We start from the raw sequence: 23,675 nt of genomic DNA, 5'->3' as shown, positions 1-23,675 counted from the left end.
TTACCTCTCGAACACAAGGTAAACGGCTGCGATGGTAAACGGAGGTAAACGGATGCTCTCGAGTGTGCGACCCAGGGGGCGCGCGAGAGCGGAATTCTGGAAGGACATCATATGACGGCCTCCCAGAGTTAAGCAACCGCCCTGTAGCCATCATTCGGCTATGGGCCGGTTGTTAAGTGGTTAAGCATTATTAAAATCACTGCTCCTGAAAAAAAATGGACGTTTTAAAACTTTTTTTTGCATTGATACATGTCCCCTGGGGCAGGGCCCGGGTCCCCAAACACTTTTTATGACAATAACTTGCATAAAAGCCTTTAAAATTAGCACTTTTGATTATTCGTGCTCGTGTCCCATAGACTTTAACGATGTTCACGTGTTCTAACAGATTTTTTGACTGTTCGCATGTTCAAACCGAACCGGGCGGTGTTCGGCTCATCCCTACTGGTCACCAGGCAACTAAGCGTTTACATGCGTACAGGGACAGATATTCTCTTTTGGAAGCAAATATCTCAGTGCTCTGACAAATCAACTACAGTGCCTTCAAAAAGTATTCGTACCCCTTGAAATTTTCAATATTTTTTCATGTTACAAGAAAAAGTGTAAATATTATTTATTAAAATTGTATGTGTTAGACCATCACAAAGCGGCATATAACAAAGTGGAAAGAAAATGATAAATGTTTTTCAAATTTTGTACAAATAAATATCTGAAAAGTGTGGCCTACATTTGTATACAGTCCCCCTGAGTCAATACCACCTTTCACTGCAATATGGTCGTTACCCTGCTGGAAGGTGAACCTCTGCCCCAGTCTCAAGTCCTTTGCAGACTCTAACAGGTTTCCTAACTAAAATTGCCCTCTATTTGGCTCCATCCATCTTCCCATTAACTCTGACCAACTCCCCTGTCCCTGAAGAAAAGCATCCCCCAACATGATGCTGCCACCACCATGTTTCACAGTAGGAGTGGAGTATTCAGGGTGCTTTCAGGCCAAAAAGTTAAATTTTGGTCTCATCTGACCACACAGAGCACCTTCTGCCACCTGTTTGCTGTGTCTCCCACATGGCTTCTTGCAAGCTGCAACATTGGCTTTCTTCTTGCCACTCTTCCACAAAGGCCAGATTTGTGGAGGGCAAGACTAATAGTTGTCCTGTGGACAGATTCTCCCACCTGAGCTGTGGATCTCTACAGCTCCTACAGAGTTAACATGGGCCTCTTGGCTCATCTTGGCTCTCTGATTAATGCCTGGTCTCTCAGTTTAGGTGGACGGCCATGTCTTGGTAGGTTTGCAGTTGTGCCATACTCTTTTCATTTTCAGATGATGGATTGAACAGTGCTCTGTGAGATGTTCAAAGCTTTTGATGTTTTGTTATAACCTAACCCTGCTTTAAACTTCGCCACAACTTTATCCCTGACCTGTCTGGTGTGTTCCTTGGCCTTCACCATGCTGTTTGTTCACTAAAGTTCTCTAACAAACCTCTGAAGGCTTCACAGAACAACTGTATTTATACTGAGATTAAATTACACACAGGTGGACTCTATTTACTAATTAGGTGACTTCTAAAGGCAATTGGTTCCACTATATTTTAGTTAGGGGTATCGGAGTGAAGGGGGCTGAATACAAATGCACGCCACTCTTTTCAGATATTTATTTGTAAAAAAAAATTAAAACCATTCAGCGTTTTTCTTCCACTTCACGATTATGTGCCACTTTATGTTGGTCCATCACATAAAATTACAATAAAATACATTTACGTTTTTAGTTGTAATGTAGAAAATTTCAAGGGGTATGAATTTTCTTAAGGTACTGTACATGCTGTCCCAACCACTGGTACAGAGATCTCTATCCTGTCCTCAAGACCCACTAACTAATAAGACATCCTTGTAACAAATTACTGTCCAAACAATTGTTTCATTGTAAACAGAGACAAGTGGCAGAGCTGATTGGCGTTACTGTTCTTTTGTGCTGGATTATGCACGTAACATGGGGGAGGAGGAGGAAACCTGAAATTCTCCTCCCTTTTTACACTGATTACTGAAAAAAACGACTGAGCTGTGCGACATAAATGAGCCCTGAATGAAACATTTATTCTGCAGCTGGACTTTTATTTTGGTAAGTGTTTCCGTACAGCATACTTATTTCCTTTTCAATCTGTATATTTCATAAAAAAAAAAAAAAATGACGTTCGCTATCTCAACAAAGCAGTGGACAGCTGCAGGAAACTGCTCAGTTTGCTTTGTGGTGATGTGTTTTCCTGGGATACGCATAGGGAACGTTAATGCTTCTACATTTTTCTTGTTCAGTGCCTAATTGAACATGTTATTACACGGCCAGCTTCTTTTAGCATCACAAAGAAAGTATAAAAGTAACCGTTTGTATTGAAGACATCTTTTGACTGTCAGGTCAAAGATCACATCAGTAAGTGTCCATGCAGCCATGGCAACACTTATCTACGGGGCTGTTAAGATTATCTTTGAGTTAGAATGAAGTTTAGGTTTATGGTTAGAATTTAAACAGGCTATTGCTTGCACCAGAGGCTAACGCTGTGTAACGTGCTCATACAATGGATTCATAAGCTTAGATACACTACTTAGAAAGGTAATGTTTAGGTTTAGGTAATGTTTATGTGTCAGGCAATCCCATATACCAGGGATCTGCAATTAGCGGACCTCCAGCTGTTGCAAAACTACAAGTCCTATCATGCCTCGGCCTTTGGGTGTCATGCTTGTGGCTGTCAGAGTCTTGCTATGCCTCATGGGATTTGTAGTTCTGCAACAGCCAGAGGTCCACTCATTGCAGATCCCTGTCATATACTAACCTATAGAAATTGAGAAATGTCGTAACCTTTATTTTAATGGCGTAGGTCAGTGGTCATCAACTCCTGTCCTCAGGGCCCACTAACAGGCCAGGTTTGCAAGATAACTAAAATAGATCACAGGTGATATAATTTTCAGTATTCCAGTCTGCATCTCCTTAAGGTAATACATAAAACCTGGCCTGTTAGTGGGCCCTGAGGACAGGAGTTAATTGCATAGGTCACCAAAAAGTATGTTATCAGATTATATAACATAAAATATGTTATATGTATCTTAGAATGTTATGGTATCAAGGTCATTTGTGTCATCAAATATTAGTGTGTATCATTTCTAATCAAGTGATCAAAAAAAAAACTTTTTATATTAAAATGATGTTAAAAATATGTTGCTTTTTAAATATATTGTCATGTATATTTCACCAAAATTTTCATGTGAATTGCGGTCAGTAGGAGGCAGTGCTGATCACAAATTCAGCAAGGCGTAGTTCACGGTTCCAACAAGGTAAGGTGCTCTGTGCAAGAAGAATGGCTGCTGCTATTCTTCATATACCCTCAGGATATTGGAGGAGACTTACAAAAACTGGAGCACTCAGAACCTGGTGCATCTGTGCATGGTAGCCAAGGAGCTTTTAACTGCAGCTTGTTCAATTAAGCTTTGACAATAAAACCTGGAAGCTGATTGGTTTCTATGTAGTGCTGCACCAGATTTTGCACGCTTACATTTTAGTAAATCTCCCCCAATATCCTGAGGGTATTTGCAGAATGGCAGCAGCCATTCTTCTTGCACAGAGCACCTTGTTGGAACCGTGAACTACGCCTTCCTGATTTTGTGATCAGCAGGAGTTTAAGCCCTTGTACACACGATTGGACATTCTGACAACCAAATCCGTTGGATTTTGTCCGACGGATTTTGTCTGACGGATTTTGTCCGAAACTGTTGCATACACACGGTCGGACAAAGTTGTCGGAAAATCCAATTGTACATAACGTGATGATGTTATTTTGTTAGGACGGGACTACGTTCAGGCTAGTAGCCAATAGTTTGGGTCTAGGAATTTGATCTGAGCATGCGTGGCACTTTGTCCGTCGGAGTAGTCTACACATGATCGGAGTATGTCCGATCGGAGCATTTTGTCTGAAAATTTTACGGACAAGTTGGAAAACTTGGTCCATTGGATACTCCGATGGAAACAGTCCGATGGAGACCACACACAGTCGGATTATCCGACAAAACGGTCCGATAGGACACATTCTGTCGGAATCTCCGACCGTGTGTACAAGTGTTCTGTAGGAGGCAGTATTCTAGTCTGCATCTGCCCAAGGTAATACATAAAACCTGGCCTGTTAGTGGGCCCTGAGGACAGGAGTTGATTGCGTAGGTCAGCAAAAAGTATGTTATTAGATTATATAACATAAAATATGTTAGTATGTGAATTGAGGAGAATATTTATAACATATTTGTTGGCTGAGCATTTGCTGACAATTTCATTAAATGGGCTCATCACATTTGCTGTTTTTGCAAAGCACTATGAAGGGTTCAGATAAAGTTTAATTTAAAAAAAAATAATATAGAGATTTAAAAAAAAAGTGACCATTTTCTCCCAACCCCCATCACTTCAAGATTTCAAGCATGCAGTCCCTGCCATGCTGATACTGGACCATAAGCTGTGATACTTTGAGAAGAGATGCCTACAAAGTGGTTCCCTTCACATAGCATTAGGCATAGCTTCCGACTGTCCCTGATTTCGAGGGACTGTACCTGATTTGGAGTAATGTCCCTCATTCCTCCTCATTCATCCCTCATTTTGGTCTGATTTATATAGTTTTGTATATAAAATGCACTTTTTATCTATCAAAAAGTGTTTCCCAGTACTAAACCTTTCATCTGATTTCTAAATTGCTGCATTTGTAAATTTTAAAAGCCAATATAAAGGAATATTAGTGGTTAAAAAAGCAGTTGTGGGTTTAACCAGTCTTGTTTTTTTGTACAATTCTCCTTTAAGTGGGCGTGGCAAGGGGTGTGTCCTATGCCTGCATACTTTTGCTTATTCGTGTCCCTCATTCCCATCTCAAAAATTTGGAAGGTATTCATTAGGTCCAATGCTGATAGACCCAACCTCTAGTGCCCAGGAAAGGATGTCACCAGGTTATTGGTGGGGAAGTTATGTGGCACGTATCTGCCCTGCAAGAGGGCAAGTTCATAGCTGCACCTTAATAATAAAGTTGTTTTAGGTTTATAGTTACGTAATTCTCCATATATGGAGTAATGTAGTGTTAGTGAAATGATGTCAAGGGAACTACTGGGAGACACTTCTCCAGAGTCAGCTACATCCCATAAATCTTAACTCCTATATAAGTTCCCATGTTAGCTTTAACTCAATAGAGATGGCAGAGCACATGGCAATAACTTTTGAAACTGAATTAAATTCTCCCCATATACACAGTCTTTTCAAACACCAGCCTCATGGTGTATTGAAACGTTCACTTATCTTTTCCTTTGCCATGTTTCATGACCTACCATATTATCCAACTGCATATTTAAAAGTAAGCTTGCAAGTCCTCAGCGCCGTGCAGGAGTAACACAACAGACATGGCTTCTCTTGTGTAGCATTTATCCAATATAAGGAAACATTTTTAATAATTTTGAACATATAATAAAAATGTACATAGCTCAATGTAATTTATCCTTTGCTGACTTTTTGAAGAGCTATACATGTGTAACTGGGGGGGGGGGGGGTGTATCGTGTATCGCTGCAAGTTACCATAAGGCTGGTGTTTGAAAAGCTTAACTTTCAGTGTGCCCTCCTTCAACAATGACAAGTCTGGCAGTGGCCACTCCATCAATGACTATGCCTTCCCAGCCTGGGCTCATTATATGGAGATAAAAACAGACCATACCCTACACCATCTTCCTAATTTGTCAACATATAAATACATTTACTGATTCCAACTTTACAATATGACATTACAGGCATTTATTTTTTTCTTCCTGATCACCCTGGAAGCCCCGGAATTCAGGTAGTTCAATATGAAAACCCACCACGGAAGTTAAAGATCTGCCAATGTCTTACCACCCTTGCACAATTTAAAAAAACACTGCTTATCCACTCTTTTACTTACTTGAGTCTCTTGACCTCTCCATAATGCCTCTTATCCAGTTCTCGCCCATCAAGTCAATGTCTGATTACAATTTGGGGTATATATATATATATATATATATATATATATATATATATATATATTCCATTGAACTATAGGCTAGTGATTAGGGAAGGGGGTTGGAGGGGTTAAGTGAGGTTTGTTGTGTAAAGGAGAGGGAAAGTAGTAATACAGAAATAGAGTAGAAATACAGACTGCATTTTTTGTAAACAGATATTTGATGTTGCTATTTTAGGCTACTTTCACACTGAGGCACTTTACAGCCGCTACAGCACTAAAAATAGTGACTGTGTAACGCCTGTAAAGAGCCTCTCCTGTGTCTCCAGTGTGAAAGCCCTCAGGCTTTCACACTGGAGCGGTGTGCTTACAGGATGGTCAAAAAAGTCCTGCAAGCTGCATCTTTGTAGCTCTGTAGGAGCAGTGTATTCACCGCTCCTAAAGCAGCCCCTACCCATTGAAAACAATGGGGCAGCGCCACCAAACTGCTGGCAAACCGCCGGCAAACCGCCGCTGCAGCAGCGATTTGTAGGTGGTTTTAACCCTTTTTTTGCTGCTAGTGGGGGGGTTAAAACCACCCCACCAGCGCCCAAATAGTGCAGCTAAAACAACGGTAAAGTGGCGCTAAAAGTATCGCTGCTTTACCGCTGGCGCCCGCCTGCCCCAGTGTGAAAGTAGCCTAATACCGCTTACACATGATAGGAATTCTCGTCGGAAAAAGCTCTGATGGTTTTCCCGACGGAATTCGGCTCAAGCTGTCTTGGCTACACACAGTCACACCAAATTCTGATCATTTATAACGCGGTGACGTACGACGTAACTAGAAAAAGGACGTTCAATAGCCAGTAGCCAATAGCTTCTGTCTCGTAGTTGAATCTGAGCATGCGTGATTTTTGGCATGTCGGAATTGCATACGCACGATCGGAATTACCAATAGAAAGTTTTTCCTTCAGGAAAATTGAGAACATGCTATAAATTTTTGGCTGGCGGGAATTCGGACAGCTAAATTCCAATGGAGCATACACACGATCGCATTTTCTGATGAAAAGCTCTCATCTGCCTTTTTCTGTCTGGAATTCCGATCGCATGTACACGCCATTACACTTGATGCAGACTTTCAGTCATTTTTTCAACTTTCCATCAATAACTCTTCTGCCCTTGTTGTTTTAACTTTGGATAGTAAAACATTTTTTTGTTCTGCCAGTAAATACCTTATACAGCCCACTTCCTATTTCTTATCTGGTAAAAAGCCTAAGCTTATGACATCACGCACAGCTCTTTCTCTCACTCTCGTGAGAGTTTGCCTGTAAGGGAGGGGGGTGAGTCATAAGAAGGGCAATGAGAGCTACAGTGCTGCAGAGCTGGAGGTGTGCCTCTGTGTGTCTGTGTAAATACAGGAAGTGAACAGGCAGCAGCTTCAGCTGACCACAGTTAAAATGGATGCAGCCAGACTCACCAGAGGGACAGTTCTGCAGAATATTTGATACAGAATCACAGTATATATAAAATAATAAAATAATATGCAAAGTGGTTGGATGGAAGCTACAGAATGGCAACAATGTTTTTATTACAAATTATGTGAGCAGACTGCAGTTCCTCTTTAAAGATGAATTCCAGGTATGGATATTTTATACATAGTTACGTTGGTTCACCTTGTCTATTCAGTAGTGGTGTTTACTTCAATTATTTCCAGCTTCCAGGGGCATCAGCCAGGTATGACATATGCATAGTTAAAGGCTGTCTTTTGAGAAACATTTAGGTTAAGATATATATTTTCCAATTTTTAGATACAATGTGTGAATAGGAATACATAACAAACCTATAGTTGGTTCTTCTCATTTAAATGCAAATGTTGAAATACAGTTTAACATGCGTTTCACACCCAACGTTTTTTTTTTATTGCTTTGGATAGAGTGGGCAAGTTTTAGAACTCATGTTTGGTTTTTATGCTATGTGGAGATCCATTAGAGAGCTTTCCCCTCCCATTCTGTCCTGCATACCAGTGGCGGCCCGTGTATTATGGGCACACATACGCCACCATCCCTATCCATATGCCTGGCCCCTTTCAGGACGCCAGACACATGAATTACTATGGCAGGGATTGGCGGGGGTGTGTATTTTGAAGCACATGATTAGAGCCAGAGGCTCTAATAGGCTTCAAAATAGGGTGGGCTCGGGGGCGCAGAGCACTGCGTCCTGATCCCATCCTGTTGTGTGACGATAGCGAATGAATTTTTGCTATGGTCATACTACAGTTCCTCCCCGCCAATCAGGAGGCAGGTCTGCGAGACCTTTTTCCCGATTGGCCAAAGTGCCAGGCAACCCTATTGGATGCCTCCCACTTTGGCGGAAGAGGAGACACAGGGGAGGAAGTCTGAGGAGTGGAGACTGGAGCCACCGCTGCCCGCAATGACAGAGAGGAGGAGGACAGCCGCACCACTGCAGGAGAGGAGGAGAACCCCGCCACACAGCGTGTAAGTGCCGCGGGTGGTCCAACAGGTGGTTAGTGCCACGGGTGGTCCATCAGGTGGTCAATGCCGTGGGAGGTCTGGTGGGTGCCACTGTGGTCAGTGCCGCGGGTGGTCTGACGGGTCCCGAAGGAGGGTCAGGGCCACGCTGCCAGGTGGGGGGGGGGGGGGGGTTGGTGCATGTTTGCTACCCCACAAAAGGAGAACCCTCCAGCCATCACTGCTGCAGACAACAGTTTTACCAGACCAAAAGTTGGGAAAATCTAAAATGGTAACACAGACAAAGATAAATAAGCATTTTTCTTGCAAGGGAAGGCTAGGTTTTAATTAAGTGAGGGGAAATCTTTCTAAGAAGGCTCTGGATAGTCATAAAATTTCAACTGAGGAGACCATCCTTCACCCTATCCAAAACTATTTAAAAAATATAAATATTTTGGCTGACCATTAGCGGAGCTATTAAAATACTGTGTGTGTGTACATATTTATTAATAAAACTGTTTTATTTTGTAGTGAAACCATGTTCCGCATTCAAGCCTACCAACATATCTCTACATTTCGTCACATGGTAGCTTCATATTCAGTAACAAAAGTGCAGAAGCCTTTAAAAGATGTGAGATATACCAAGTTATTCATAAACAATGAATGGCATAATGCAGTTAGTGGGAGAACATTTCCAACTGTGGACCCATCTACTGGAGAAATAATTGCTCACGTGGCTGAAGCAGAAAAGGATGATGTTGACTTAGCAGTTCAAGCTGCAAAACAAGCCTTTAGATTGGGATCTCCATGGCGTGCTATGGACGCCTCACACAGAGGTCAACTTCTAAATCGCCTTGCAGACCTAATAGAAAGGGATAGGGTCTACTTGGCCTCTCTTGAATCACTGGACAATGGTAAACCTTTTTCGGTGTCTTATAATTTAGATGTTGGTGAAACGATTAAGATTTATCGATATTTTGGAGGATTTGCTGACAAATGTCATGGAAAGACCATCCCCATGGATGGAAGTTATTTTTGCTACACCAGACTTGAACCTGTTGGTGTTTGTGGTCAAATTATTCCATGGAATTTCCCATTAATAATGCAGTGCTGGAAACTAGCACCAGCACTAGCCACCGGAAACACAGTTGTTATGAAAGTTGCTGAGCAGACACCACTCTCTGCTTTATATATTGCATCTTTGGTTAAGGAAGCTGGATTTCCACCCGGAGTGGTGAACATATTAACAGGTTATGGGGCTACTGCAGGTGCAGCAATAGCAAGACACATGGATGTTGATAAAGTAGCATTTACTGGTTCTACAAATGTTGGCCGACTAATTCAGAAAGCAGCCGGTGAATCAAACCTTAAAAGAGTTACACTGGAGCTCGGTGGAAAAAGTCCTTGCATTGTCCTGGCAGATGCAAACTTAGAACATGCAGTAGAACAATGCCATGAAGCTGTGTTTTTCAACATGGGTCAGTGCTGTGCTGCTGGTTCTAGAACATATGTTGAAGAATCAATTTATGATGAATTCTTAGAAAAAGCTGTCGAGAAAGCAAAAGCAAGAAAGATTGGAAATCCTTTTGAATCAGATACAGAGCACGGACCACAAATAAATAATGTTCAGTTCAATAAAATTCTTGACTATATTAAAATTGGAAAAAAAGAAGGTGCTAAACTTGTGAGTGGTGGAGACCGATATGGAGATCAAGGATTTTTCATCAAGCCAACTGTTTTTGCTGATGTACATGACAACATGAGGATTGCAAGAGAAGAAATATTTGGCCCTGTGCAGTCAATAATTAAATTTAAGAAAATCGATGAAGTAATTGAGAGAGCCAATGGCACAAGGTATGGACTAGCTGCAGGTATATTCACGAAAGACTTAGACAGAGCAATGCATTTAACACAGTCTTTACAAGCTGGTACTGTCTGGGTCAACACTTATAATATTGTTGCTTCTCAGACACCATTTGGGGGCTATAAAGAATCTGGAAATGGAAGAGAGTTAGGAGAGGATGGCCTGAAGGCTTACACAGAAGTAAAAAGTGTAATAGTAAAAATGTCCCAAAAGAACTCATAAACTATAGGTCCATCTTTAAATAAACAACCTATACTCTCCCTACACCTCTCTGAAGCTACCATATTACTCAGAACTAAAGCTCAAGTCTCTGCAGTACATGTCTGTACCTTAATTAACAGTTCTAGCAGCTGTCCTGGTTATTCATGGCTATGGACTCTAGCAACATAGAGGGTCTTCTGAACTCTACACAGTGCTAAGATAAGGAGAGGGGGACAGAAAGGGCAGCTGGCACAGTTGCAGTTTTTCATGTGGGACGAGGGGCACTGCATAGCAAGCTACCGGGAACAGTGCACCTTAAATCCAATCTGACGTTGCTGAACCTGTTCCTTGAAAAGCCACTGCCCTACCCTGAAGTTTCAATTTGCTTGCAGTGTGCAGTGAAATTACTGTCTTCATTGTGCTGCTGAAGTGCCAGACAGGAGTTGAATATGACTGAAGATTAACTACTGGAGCCCATTTCTAGCAAGCTTTGTGATGGATGATTACTAACCGCTTTATATTTGTGTCAGTACAATGTCCTGGGCTCCAGGAACTGCTGCAAATACATAGAACTCCTCTCCTATCCCACACTTCAGCAGCCACTGTGTAGGAAGTGACATCATTGCAGGCAGCAGAATGTGGCACAGAGGTCACAGAGACCTTACCTCAGAGGTCACAGTGCCTCTGAGCTCAAACCCTTCTCTTTCACATACCACCTCCATTCTACCTACCATTCTCCACTCCAGATGTGCCAAAATGAGTTTGGGGAGTGCAGTTTGGCATTTTTGCCTTGGGAGACTTTTATTGTTGGAGATGAGATCCAGGTCTGGTCTTTTGGGGAGGTAACAAACAAATGAGATATACCAATGCACCATATAGCAATAAAAAGGAGATAGTATGTGTCCATTAGAAAAGATCAGCTGCAGGGAGACCACAGGAAATACCGGTGACTTGTCCTTCACTCTCTGCTTGCCATCCTACACAGTTAAAGTGTTACTAAACCCATAACAGTAAAATTTGTCTGTATATGCAGTAAAGCATGCTTGTTATACTCACTGTGTAACCTAAGTGGTGAATCCTCTGCATTGTGTAAAAAGGCTGTTTGATCATGTCTCCTCTGATTCTTCCCTTCTTCCAGATTTCCCAATCCATCTCCTGATAATACAGTGGCTAGGGGACAAGCTGCACACTCTCAGTTTGGTGCGCATTGCCATAGTGTTTTTTTTTTTCTTGGGAAAGTGCATGTGATCAGCACAGGGTCAATCAGCACTGTCCAAACAGAAGGTCACAGGATTTTCATCCTCATAGGACAATCATGGGAGAATTAAAACTCCTCCTTCAAGATTTAACCAGACACTGATAGAAGTCACAAGACTGCTCTAACTGCTGATGAGAAAAGGTATTTAGCAGTTTATAGTTACTAAAACTGTGGGAGACTACATATAGTGAATGCAGGTTCCTGGGTTTAGTAACACTTTAAAGTCCTATTTAACACCTCCTAACACTTTATTGTAACCCTACCTTAACCCTGAAATGTAAGCCTTAGCATTTAAGATAAACTTGGATCCTAAGTTTTAACTTAATCCCAGATAGCAATCAATTGAGCTACAAGTTTGAAAATGACTTTCTAAGCTATTACTAGACTTACCAGGATTCAGTTTGTTGTACAATTGCAGCAAGTCCGCATTGCATGACCCCAGATCAACTTTCTTTGCAAACATTCTGCAAGTCTGCTGCATGTTCTGGTTCTGTTATGTTGTACAATAGTCATCCCACCACAGGGGTCACTGTGACTTGCAGCGCTCTTGATGTAGGCTCACCATGCAACTTTGCTCTTGCTAGAGACTTGCCACGCAAATTTACTACAAATTGGAAAAGTGTCAACTAGAACTTGTGCTTCAAGTGTATAACCTGCCAGTGAAAATGTGCAGCAAGTTAACAGACTTACAATTCAACACTGCCACAAATTTGTGGCACGTTATCCTTACTATCTGGGACCAATAAAATTGACCTTATCTCAACATTTAATCCCTAGCTCCCAACTGTCCCTCATTTGGAGTTATGTCCCTCATTTTGGTCTGATCTATAACATTGTATATAAAATGCATTTTTTTATCAAAAAAGTGTTTTCCAGCCCTAAACCTAAATGATTTCTAAATTGCTGCATTTGTAAATTCCAAGAACCAATATAAAGAAATAGTAGTGGTAAAAAAAAATCACTTGTGGGTTTAACCAATCTTTTTTTTTTGTACAATTCTCCTTTAAGGGGGCGTTGAAAGGGGTGTGTCCTATGCCTGCATACTTTTGCTGATAGGTGTCCCTCATTCCTATCTCAAAAAGTTGGGAGGCATGTTTAATCCACTAGAACTTAAACCTAAACCTTAAAGTAAACCTATGCTTTGTCTATGTAGGGCAAAGAAACAAGTTCTCCTAACTGCTGCCCCCCTCCCCACAATTGCACACAGTCGTCCCTTCCTCTCCCCCACCTCTCAATTCAGCCCCTGGGAGTAAAGAAGTGTTTTCTATACTTTTGGGTACAGGATGTGACTTACTGTACTTCCTCCCTTGTGGTGGCACTGGTGCTTGGTGATTGGCTGCTCAGACATCTATCGCACAATTTGGAGCTTACACTATTATCTCCTGGCAGCAAAAGCAGAGTGAAAGGTTGGTGAATATGTGTACCTGGGGAGAGTGGCAGTAAAGTGAACCTGTAGCTGTAGCCATGCAGGACATTTTATCCCCTAATTCTCAACCTATTAACACAACTTCTATTCAGAACACCCAAACAGGCAGACGTACAATACTGGTAACCGAAATATCAGCGGCAACGTCATACAGTCCTACACTGAGCACTGCCAGCTTTGGGCTTGGGTTGGCAAAAGCATCTCTTCTGCTAAAACATTAATTGAGATGAAATGATTTACACATTCCACAAAAATTCTATTCATGTGAATGCAGCTAATAAGGATATTTAAATGAAATGACATATTCTTTTTTTACTCGTGACAGATTACTCGTAACAGCTACTTTATTGATCTTTTTTTTCCATCTAAATTTTACCATTTTTTGGAATTGTATTGTTTAATGAAAATGAAAGTGGTAGATGTTAGAAGTAATTTTATATTACTGTAAACTGCATATGGCCTTAATATTTCTTTCCTCTCATGTATGCTTTCTTGTCATTATCTTGCATAATTCACATATTTATTTGTTAATAAATTAGCATACATTTTCTATTTTAATAAATGGTGAAAAAAAGTGTTTGTATATAGCATCTTTTGTAAAATACAGTGAGAAAATATTCACTAAATATTGTTCAGTGTTTGTGGATGAGGTGAGTAAGGTTGATGAGTTAAGTTGTTGCTCAACAACTGCTGCCAAGTTGTGTCAAATTAGAAATACTTAGAGTAGAAACTATCAGGGTTGCATCTATGAAACTTTATTCAGTTTGTTCTAGTAATTGTTTAATATTGTACAGTACAAAAATCGTCATAACAACAATATAAAACTAATTTCTACATGTTTTGTGCATAATTATGAAACCAAAGGTGTTGCAAGTTGGAAGTCGTTTTCAGTCCTGCTAAAAGATAAGGAAACAAGTTAAAATTAGAGTATTCTCCCACATATTAATAAATATAATGCATTTGTATTATAATATATTATTACACCTTATGAACCTTTCTGCATGCACTCCAAACAGGAGCTTTTATATTACAAATAATACAGTCAGGTTTATATCTATAAGACAGCCCTAGGGAATTTATTTGAACGTTAACTTGTATGCACAGTATATCCAAAACCTTTTAAAACATTTTGGATAGAATGGTAAAAGCAGCAAAACTTGACAGAGGTTCTGACCTAAGTTAAACACAAAAAAAATCCTGTTCCCTTATAGCAAGTTAACTCCTTGGCGCTGGCCGCATTCAAATATGCAGCCTCTCAGGGCCTAGTCCTTGGCACAGAGAGGCCGCATATTTGCATAAATTGCTGTCCATACAGCTGTGCCGGGAGCTCTACCGACACAGTTACTGATGCCCAACAGAGTTTTCAGATCACTTTGACTGCCATAACAGCCAATCACGGCGGTTATGAGCTCTTAAGCCCCTCCCTGCCTCCCGGCATCATAAACCTCCTAAAGGGCCGGAAGGTGCCATACATTTGCTGCTGTCTAATCTGTCACATTCTATGCTGTAAAAAACTTGGTTGATCCTGCCGATCTGTGCATGGACACATGGGCTAACATGCAGGGGAGTTTAAATGCAGGAAAAAGAAACACCAGACACCCCCTAGAAGCAGCTATAAAAATATCCAATGTGTATGATGCCTTATCCAGACTGTCACAACCCGTGTATCATAATAACTTCAAAAAGTATCTTTTTCACAGCTACAGTGGAGTTCTCTCACGTCTAATGATCCACAAAAAATTACAAAGTTAGCAATCAGTCCTTTATCTTCATCAGGACTGCCAAAAATAGGATGTCTATGAAGGTTTTAGGGCTCATTCACACAAGCATACTGGTAGTTTCTGCATGAAAGAAAGGTTCTTTCAGGCAGAGATAGACGATCCTGCCAAAAATATGTGCCTTAAGTACTTGCCTTTATGCGTTTATGTGCGTACGTGTATAGATCTGCAGAATCTGCTAAAACTGTAGCTATGGCCTACATGTTTTGTGCATGGCTAAATACAACGCACATTTTTGTATGTAGGAGTGTGTACTGACTCATTTAATTACTATAGTGCTCAATTTAGATGTGTACAAAACTGTACGCATCTATATGCAGCTTTTTGTTTTCTACTTGCGTGCATGAGCTCTTATAGTCAGCTTGTAATTTTATCTCTGTGGCCAGAGATATGACTAGAGACCTACAAAGCCCAGTAGGTATTCTGGTCTGTAAATGGAGGGGGGGGGGGTCAAATATACTCTCCCACAAATACTCAGTCTGCAGTCCTGCAAGTATTAGCCAAAATGTAGTAAGTACAAGAAATATACGGCCCCTCACGGATGTCAGCACTCTCCCCTGCTCTTCCGCCTCCCACACCTCGATCCAGGAGTACTCCCTGTCAGACACTCCTTGCAATGGGTGGCTCTCCACTACTCACACCAGCCCTCCCTCCACCTCAATGCTGTCTCCAAGTCATGATCCCCACACCTCCAGACTCATATCTGGAGATATAATAAAATCTTTCCTCGAATATCACCAAGCATAAATATTTATATAAAAATAAATAATAAACCATGTGTATATTGGAACTACTGTCCCTGGAAAATCTCCAGAGGCTAGTACTCTGTCAATAGTAACTGATTGTCAACCATCACGCTCAGCACTACATCACAGTCAACTTGTTTCAGCAGTTAACCATCTTTATGAGGGGTGGAAGGCTGAGCTTCCTCACTTCTTTTAATTTCTTGAGTGGTTAACCCTGTCCTGCTACGTAACCCTTAAAGTGCCTCATATTACAATTCTAACAGCCCTCCGCCACTGATGAAGACTAACTGTTGAAACACGTTGGTTGTAATAAAGTGCTGAGCCAGTTGAGAACTGGTTACCCCTGACAGCTGCTAATAGAGAGAGGGCCTCATTGGCAACTTATATTTGGCAGTCCTGATTGTGGTGAAGAACAGATCATTAACTTTTGTATTTTATTTGTGGAATATCAAACATTAGAGAACTCAACAAAACACTGACTGTGACAGTCTGGATAAGCTTCTGTCTGAAGTCAGGTTTTAGGTTGTTTTGTTAAAAGTGAGGATCAGTATATTATGTTTATGAGTCTGGATCTATAAAGTGGGAGGTAGAAGCGCTTTCTAACATTTTTAGATTTTTTTTTGTGCTATACAGGGCTCTGTTACAGAGACTTCGCCTCACTTCCTGTTTTGAGAGCATCATTTTACCAGGCAAGAAGTAAGGGAAAATCTGCAACAGAAGTTTAAGCATTCTCCTATTCTTAAAAAAAAATAAAAATGTTTTCCTTCTGTCTGTGTTGCTATTACTAAAAGGCGCATCTGGCACACCTCCTGCTCATGCCTTCAGTAGAGACAGAATCTTTGCTTCCTCATTAGAGCTTCCATTGAAGAGAATAGTGAGCAGAACAAGAGCGACTGCCAAATTTCACAGGCTAGCAATTAGAGGCTGCAGTGCCTTAAATATTACTCTGCAGATATACAGGATATATTAAGGTGTAGACACAGGAGTGGTTAGGCACTGTCATACACCTGGAAGACCTTCTATTCCTCAGGAGGAATTCAAGACAAAAAGAACATTTTTTAGGGCACTATTTGATATTTTTGTGTAATCATAATGCAAGGTCCATCTATAATATCTGTTAATATGAAAGTAAAAACAAACATTTTTAGCCATACTGCTTTCAGGAACTTTCAAACTCTTGACCCATTACCTGATTACATAGTAACTTCAGATACGGTGATGGTTCTTCTTCATTCTGCGGGAATTGTGTTCTACAACCCTGATGGATCCTTCTGCAAATGCATCTCCTACCATATTGGTTGCATGGCATTGGTAAGTACCTTCATCTTCCTTTGTCAAAGGCTTTATCTGAAGGAAAGCACTCATTTGTCAAAATTTGCATATAGTATTGCCAAAGAGCCAGTTCGTAAAAAAATATGGCTACATTTTTTTTGCTTCAATTTTATTTGAAAGGTTATTAAATGTTTACAAGTTTAGAAATTGGTCCTTAATCTCACTATTTTATTACTTAGAGCTGAATTCTAGGTATAGTTTGTATTGCATAGTTACATTGGTCCAGCTTGGACCAATGTAAGTTTGTGACCCCGCATGCTTGGCCAATCACAGCGCCGGCGTGGAGTAGAGCCATAATTGGCCACACCTGTGGCCAATTATAGCTCAGGGGGTTTAGTACACGCCCCACACTATATAAAGCTGCCAGCGCAGCTGCCTTGTGTAGTGTGTTCCGACGTGCAGGGAAAGAGCAAGATAGGCAGGGACAGTGTTCTTTTCTCAGGCATCTGCGGGAGTTAAAGTGGATGTTGTGTGCCTCCAGCACAGTATACACCTGAAGATACCCCTTATTGCTGGTGTTGTCTGTTGCATATCTTGCATTAGCCTTTAAAATTAGCACTTTTGATTTCGAACATTCAAGCCCCATAGACTTTAATAGGGTTCTAAAGTACGAATTTTTGGTCCGTTCGAAGGTTCTGGTGTGAACCGAACTGGGGGGGTGTTCGGCTGATCCCTACCCACAGCTATTACCTTTTGTATCCCCTGACCCTCCCTTCTATATTGTAACTTGAATGAGCAGGGTCCTCTGATTCCTCCTGTATTGAATTGTTTTGTAACTCTACTGTCTCTCCTCACATTGTAAAGGGCTGCGCAAACTGTTGGCACTTTAAAAATCCAGTATTACTATAATAATAAATATTACAGGGTCCTTCTACTACACTATTCACAGAGTTTTGTGGGATCTATAATAAGATGGTCCAGAATTAACTTACTTTTGTGCCGTCTCTCTTAAACTGAGACTCCAAGTATAGCCAAAATGAACTCAAGACATTTAGCACAGAAGTAAAAAACAACATGAAAATATACTCTTTGTATTCTTTAGGGTCCAGCATACTACATAAATAAAATATGTATAATAAGCACTATATAGTATATTAACCATCTGAAGATTTTCCCCTTTAATGACCAGGCCATTTTTTTGCGATACGGCACTGCATAGTTTTAACTGACAATTGTGCGGTCGTGTGATGCTGATTGGCTCCCCCGCTGGCATGCGCGCCCACAAATCACTGTGTATGAGCCGACGTACAATGGCGGCGATTCACAGGAAGCAGCCCTGGTTCCCACGGCCCTTAAGTAGTTAAATACAGATCCTATAAGTACCCTAAATTATCTTTAAACCCTAAAAAGCTCTCTGCAATACAGAAAGCATCAACATACACATTCCAAAATAGTGTATCTGGACCCACTAGAGCAGGGATATGCAATTAGCGGACCTCCAGCTGTTGCAGAACTACAAGTCCCATGAGGCATAGCAAGACTCTGATAGCCACAAGAATGAGACCCAGAGGCAGAGGGATGATGGGACTTGTAGTTTTGCAACAGCTGGAGGTCCGCTAATTGCATATCCCTGCACTAGAGGGAGAATAAATGTCCTCAATTCAATCTGATGTCACTGGAAATGCTACCTCCCAAAAAGGTGGCTATTATTACAGTCTCAGGTTCCTTCCATCCAGCACCTTTTTGCATTGCTTTCCCTGCTCACTAACATATTCCTTTTCAATTCTCTTTTATCTCTTCTCCAAATGTAGAGCCCATTTCAATGAGGTCCTGTTCCCTATAAAAGTGCCAGCTATTAAGTTTAGCCTAGTGAGCATTTTGCCTACCTGTCAGTATCGCATCGTAAACACTGGGTTCCATAAACACATGTAGCTTGTTAACAAGTACAAATTAGTTTTTCAAATGACTATTTTTACTTCTATGCATTTTTTTTATCCCACTATATTTTCTTGAAATTTTTAATAAAAATGTATTGAAAAGTAGTAAGTCATCCAGTACTTCCAAAAGTTTATGTTTTGAACTCACCATTACCCAGCTGGAACTTTCATGACGTGAAGGCCCACCACGTACTTGGACAGCAACATTCACTCTGTCTCCAGGTAGGTCCTCAAATATTCGTACTCCTTTAGGAGACTCGGATACCTTCAAAAACACATGAAACAGGTAAGCCTGATATTTCAGTAATACCCACCAGTCATATGTATTAACCCTATAAAAAATAGTGTTCCCAATGCGCCCTACTGAACATTACTCCGCGCCTCTGAATAAATTCCCACGGTTAAACGTGTTTACCCCAAATAGTATCGCATCAGTTATAGTCAGATTATCTGCTGCACTATCACAGTCCCACTATAAGTCCCACTATAAGTAGTATAAAAAAAATAAAACTTTTAGTATCTATAACACAGTTTGTAGGTGCTATAACTTTCACGCAAACCAATCAATAATGCATCTGTGCATTGCAATGTCCTGTAACAGAGTTTTCAACTTTGGACTGAAGTAAAGGTTTTCAAACCCCTGAACCACTGTAATGGCCGCATGGACACTGCCAGCTCATAATCCATGGAGGTAGGTACAGTGGGGACCAGGAAGTAAGCGTTAGTTGACCTTTTTATTTTTTCTGAAAAGGTAAACTAACCCTTTAACCACTTCAGCCCCGGAAGATTTGCCTGCCTCATGACCAGGTCATTTTTTTCAATACGCCACTGCATCGCTTTAACTGATGCTATACCCAAACAAAATGTCCTTTTGTTCCCACAAATAGAGCTTTCTTTTGGAGGTATTTGATCACCTCTGCAGCTTATTTTTTGCTTTTAGCTATAATAAATATCCCCAACTTTGTTGCTGCTGGCCGTGTTATTGAGCCGCAACATGCAGAAGAGTTGGTGGAGTGGATAACAAAGCCATCCTCATCCTCTGTCACCCAGGCTCAGGGTAGTTTGCCTTCCAACGCAGCTGCCTAAGTGGCCTATTCCATCGGCTTCTTGTCCACAGTCTCCGGAATTATTAGACCACAGTGTCGGTTATATGCTGCTGGAGGATGTGCAGCGATTTGAAGGCTCCGATGTTGGTCCCAGGTTGAGGAAGGGAGTAACATGAGCCCAGAGAGAGGGGGTGCCACAGAAGGACAAGAAACTGCCAGTTATGTTTCACAGCAGGGCTCATTCCTGCACCCAACAAGAGTATCTGTGAGGGGTTACACTGTTGTGGCACCACCACCACCCAAGGCCTAAATTTTCTGCCCCTGTTTAACAGGGACATGCAATCACAGTTCTTGATCAGGGGACCCCCATGCCATTTCTTTAAAAATGTGGGTGCGGGGTTCCCCTTAGTATCCACACCAGAACTGAATGGCCTGGTATGGATTTGGGGAGGGGGGACATTCACTCCATTTTTTTTGTATTTTTATATATATTGCCGAGATCCAACAATACAATACAGCCGTTTTAAATTATATTTTTTCCTTTAGAAATATCATTTTGATATGGCACTGTTATAAACATGGGAAAGATGTGCTACTTTACAGGCATACTAAGAACACCCCCCAGGCACAAAATTTAAATGAAAATTTGTATTGCTTCACTTTAAGCATTATTAAAATTAGTGCTCCCGAAAAAACGTCTGTTTTTAAAACTTTTTTTTGCATTGATACATGTCCCCTGGGACAGGACCCGGGTCCCCAAACACTTTTTTTATAGCGATAATTTGCATATTAACCTTTAAAATTAGCACTTTTGATTTTTCGCGTTCATGTCCCATAGACTTTAAACTGTGTTCGAACACATTTTATGCCTGTTCGCATGTTCTGCTGCGAACCAAACTGTTCGGTGTTCGGCTCATACCCCACAGCAAGCAGCTTGCTATGAGGGCTCCCGAGCTGAGCTGCAGCTTCATGTGTCCATTCAGACACGGAGCTGCCGTTCAGCCATAACCCTCCCTTTCCTGATTGGCTAACTGACTTTGAATGACAGCAGCGAGAGCCAATGGCACCACTGCTGTCTCTCAGCCAATCAAGAGGGAGAATCCTGGACGGCTGAGGGATTCGTGGATATCGATGGATCGAGATGAGGTTTAGGTAAGTATTAGGGGGTGCTGCTGCACACAGAAGGTTTTTCATCTTAATGTATAGAATACCATAAGATGAAAAAATTTCTGCCTTTACAACCCCTTTAAGCAAATGTAAAGTACTTGTGTATGCTAAGGTGATACTAAAATCAATTTTTTGTTAAAAATAACAAACATGTTATACTTACCTGCTCTGTACAGTGGATTTGCATGGGGCAGCCCGGATTCTCCTCTTCTCAGGTCCCTTTTTGGCTCTCCTGGCCCCTCCCTCCTGTTGAGTGCCCCCATAGCAATCAGCTTATTATGGGGGCACCCGAGCCGAGGCCCTGCCCCCTCTCCCTCTTCATTGGCTGACTGACATTGATTGACAGGAGCAAGAGCCAATGGTGCCATGCTGCTGTCTTAGTCAATGAGGAGGGGGAGTCCCCGGGCAGCCGAGACACTCCTAGAACATCGCTGGGTCTAGATGGGGCTCAGATAAGTATTAGGGGGCTGCTGCACACTAAAGGTTGTGTATCTTAATGCATAAGATACATTAAGATACAAAAACTTCTGACTTTATAACCCCTTTAAGATCCACTCAGCCTCCCTTGCCCCCTCAATACAATCAGCTGGGCCATAACTGAACTGCTGGAACAAAATCCCATTAAAGCCAATGGATCCTTAGTGTGCAGGTGCAGTAAGCTGAGCACTCAGTGGAACTACACACAGCGCAGGAGAACAATGATTTGGAGGAGGTAAGTAAAGAACCATGGTGTTAAGGGGCACAGCTGATTGTATTGAGGGGGCTGGGGGAATTTTGTACATAAACTTGAACTTGTACTTTAATATCTTTGGCTTTATACTTTTCCCAGAATATAATACAGTAGGTGTGTATCAGATATGTATTTTGAAGCCTTAATATCTTTCTCTTACCTTTCTCCAGGATATGATAGGTGTTGGAATTGCCTTTACTTCACAGGATAAATACACTTGAGCACCGGTGACATTGTGAATTTTTTTTGGTGCTATCGTAATCACAGGAGCTGTGGTTGGAAATAAAGTAGGGTAAAACATGATCAGCCAACATATTTATTATTATTACATGTATTTATTTAGCGCACCCAATTTACCCAGTGCTTTACAAATATATTGTACATTCACATCAGTCCCTGTTCTCAAGGAGCTTACAGTCTAAGATCCCTAGCTCACATTCATACATACATATACTAGGGTCAATTTAGACATTATCCATTTAACCTACCAGCATGTTTTTGGAGTGTGCGAGGAAACCAGAGTATCTAGAGGAATCCCACACAGGAACAGCGAAAACATAGAAGTGGTAGAAGTGCTAACTACTTGGCCACTGTGCTGCCATGTTCCTCCCTTAATCTTTATGTATTTACATTTGTACAACATTGAATCAATGTTAGGGGCTGCTGAAAGTTGTGGCCCACCTGTCACCCTGCCCAGCCCAGCATTCACTTCCCAGTCACTTTTGAGATAATGAACAGTCCATGTGATTGTTTTGTATTTTTATTTAGGGATTTGAACTTGGCTAGGCATAGGAATCCATGGGATGCCCAGGAAAACAAGCAATTGGTTGATTGCATATCAATCAGCTGGGACAACTACACACTTGGCCACTCCAGTCTCCTCCAGCACATCTCTTGCTTGCAGTCTCTCTCTCTCTCTCTCCTGTACAACACTTTACTCCAGGCACTGATAGCACATGGTTAGGTCCAATTCTGACTCAGTTAGGCCTCAGCAACTGCTTTTTGCAGGCAGGGACCGCAGGTCCATTTTAGTGTAGCAAAAATAGAATAGGAAGTCTTTAGTGCTATCCTTTGGTGGACTACTGCTCCCAGTAAGCCGGCTTCCTATGGTGTATCACCAAGAACAGGAGGACCCAGGAGAGCCAGCAGGGACTTGAGAAGAGAAGGTTTGGGTCCACTCTGTGCAAAACCATTGCACAGAGCAGGTAGGTATGACTTTATTAAAAAAACAAAAAAACAAACAAACAAACAACGACCTTACCATTACTTTAAAGCCTTAAGGTTTTTCCCCCTAATGCATTCTATGCATTAAGGTGAAAAACCTTCTGTGCCGCAGCTGCCCCCCAGACTCGCCCCCCTTTTCTTTACCTGAGCCCATCCGATCCAGCGATGTGCATGAGCGCAGAGGCTCCCGCCACTGTCTCTCTCTTTATTGGACAGACTGATAGCAGCAAGAGTGATTGGCTACCACTGCTATCAATCAAATACAGTGACACAGGAGTGAGGAGCGGTGTCAAGTTCCACCGTCTGTCAATGTACGCAGCAACGAGACTCAGGAGCGAGCACACATGGGTGCCCCGTGGAAATGGGGCACCCGATGAAGAGGAGGGGCCTGGAGCCATGGCGGGGACAACAGAAGAAGAGGATTGTTGTTGCTCTGTGCAAAACCATTGCATAGATCAGGTAAGTATAGGCAAAAGTGTTATTGCTAAAAAAAATAAAGGGCTTTACAACCACTTTAATACAAACTAAAATCATAATTGTAAGAATAATATATAATACATAACTAGTGTTTCAAAATACAAGGTTACATAACCAGCTTTGCAAGACATTT

At 41.5% G+C, this 23,675-nt stretch overlaps 2 protein-coding genes across 3 annotated transcripts in view; one reads left to right on the top strand and one right to left on the bottom strand.

Annotated features, from left to right (window-relative positions):
• Nucleotides 1-2,010: 2,010 nt before the first annotated feature.
• ALDH1B1 (aldehyde dehydrogenase 1 family member B1) lies at nt 2,011-13,722 on the top strand. Its single transcript, XM_077475277.1, has 2 exons — nt 2,011-2,110; nt 8,948-13,722. Exon 2 carries the CDS (start codon nt 8,955-8,957, stop codon nt 10,500-10,502), a length of 1,548 nt encoding a protein of 515 aa, XP_077331403.1. The 5' UTR covers nt 2,011-2,110; nt 8,948-8,954; the 3' UTR covers nt 10,503-13,722.
• Nucleotides 13,723-13,904: 182 nt separating this feature from the next.
• Nucleotides 13,905-23,675, bottom strand: part of IGFBPL1 (insulin like growth factor binding protein like 1) — a 76,714-nt gene continuing 66,943 nt past the window's right edge. Inside the window, exons 2-5 of one of the 2 annotated variants that reach the window (XM_077475278.1) lie at nt 22,002-22,111; nt 19,047-19,163; nt 16,879-17,036; nt 13,905-14,061 (exon numbers count right to left, since the gene is read on the bottom strand). In XM_077475278.1, coding sequence (XP_077331404.1) covers nt 16,896-17,036; nt 19,047-19,163; nt 22,002-22,111 — 368 coding nt within the window. In that variant the 3' untranslated portion in view covers nt 13,905-14,061; nt 16,879-16,895. The remainder of the gene's footprint in view (nt 14,062-16,878; nt 17,037-19,046; nt 19,164-22,001; nt 22,112-23,675) is intronic. The other variant, XM_077475279.1, reaches the window with a different exon arrangement.

Source organism: Lithobates pipiens, unplaced genomic scaffold (assembly GCF_037356315.1).
Source record: "Lithobates pipiens isolate NorthernLeopardFrog02 unplaced genomic scaffold, aLitPip1_a1.2 Scaffold_13, whole genome shotgun sequence".
Taxonomy (NCBI): Eukaryota; Metazoa; Chordata; class Amphibia; order Anura; family Ranidae; genus Lithobates; species Lithobates pipiens.
This window is presented reverse-complemented; position numbering and strand designations above follow the sequence as displayed.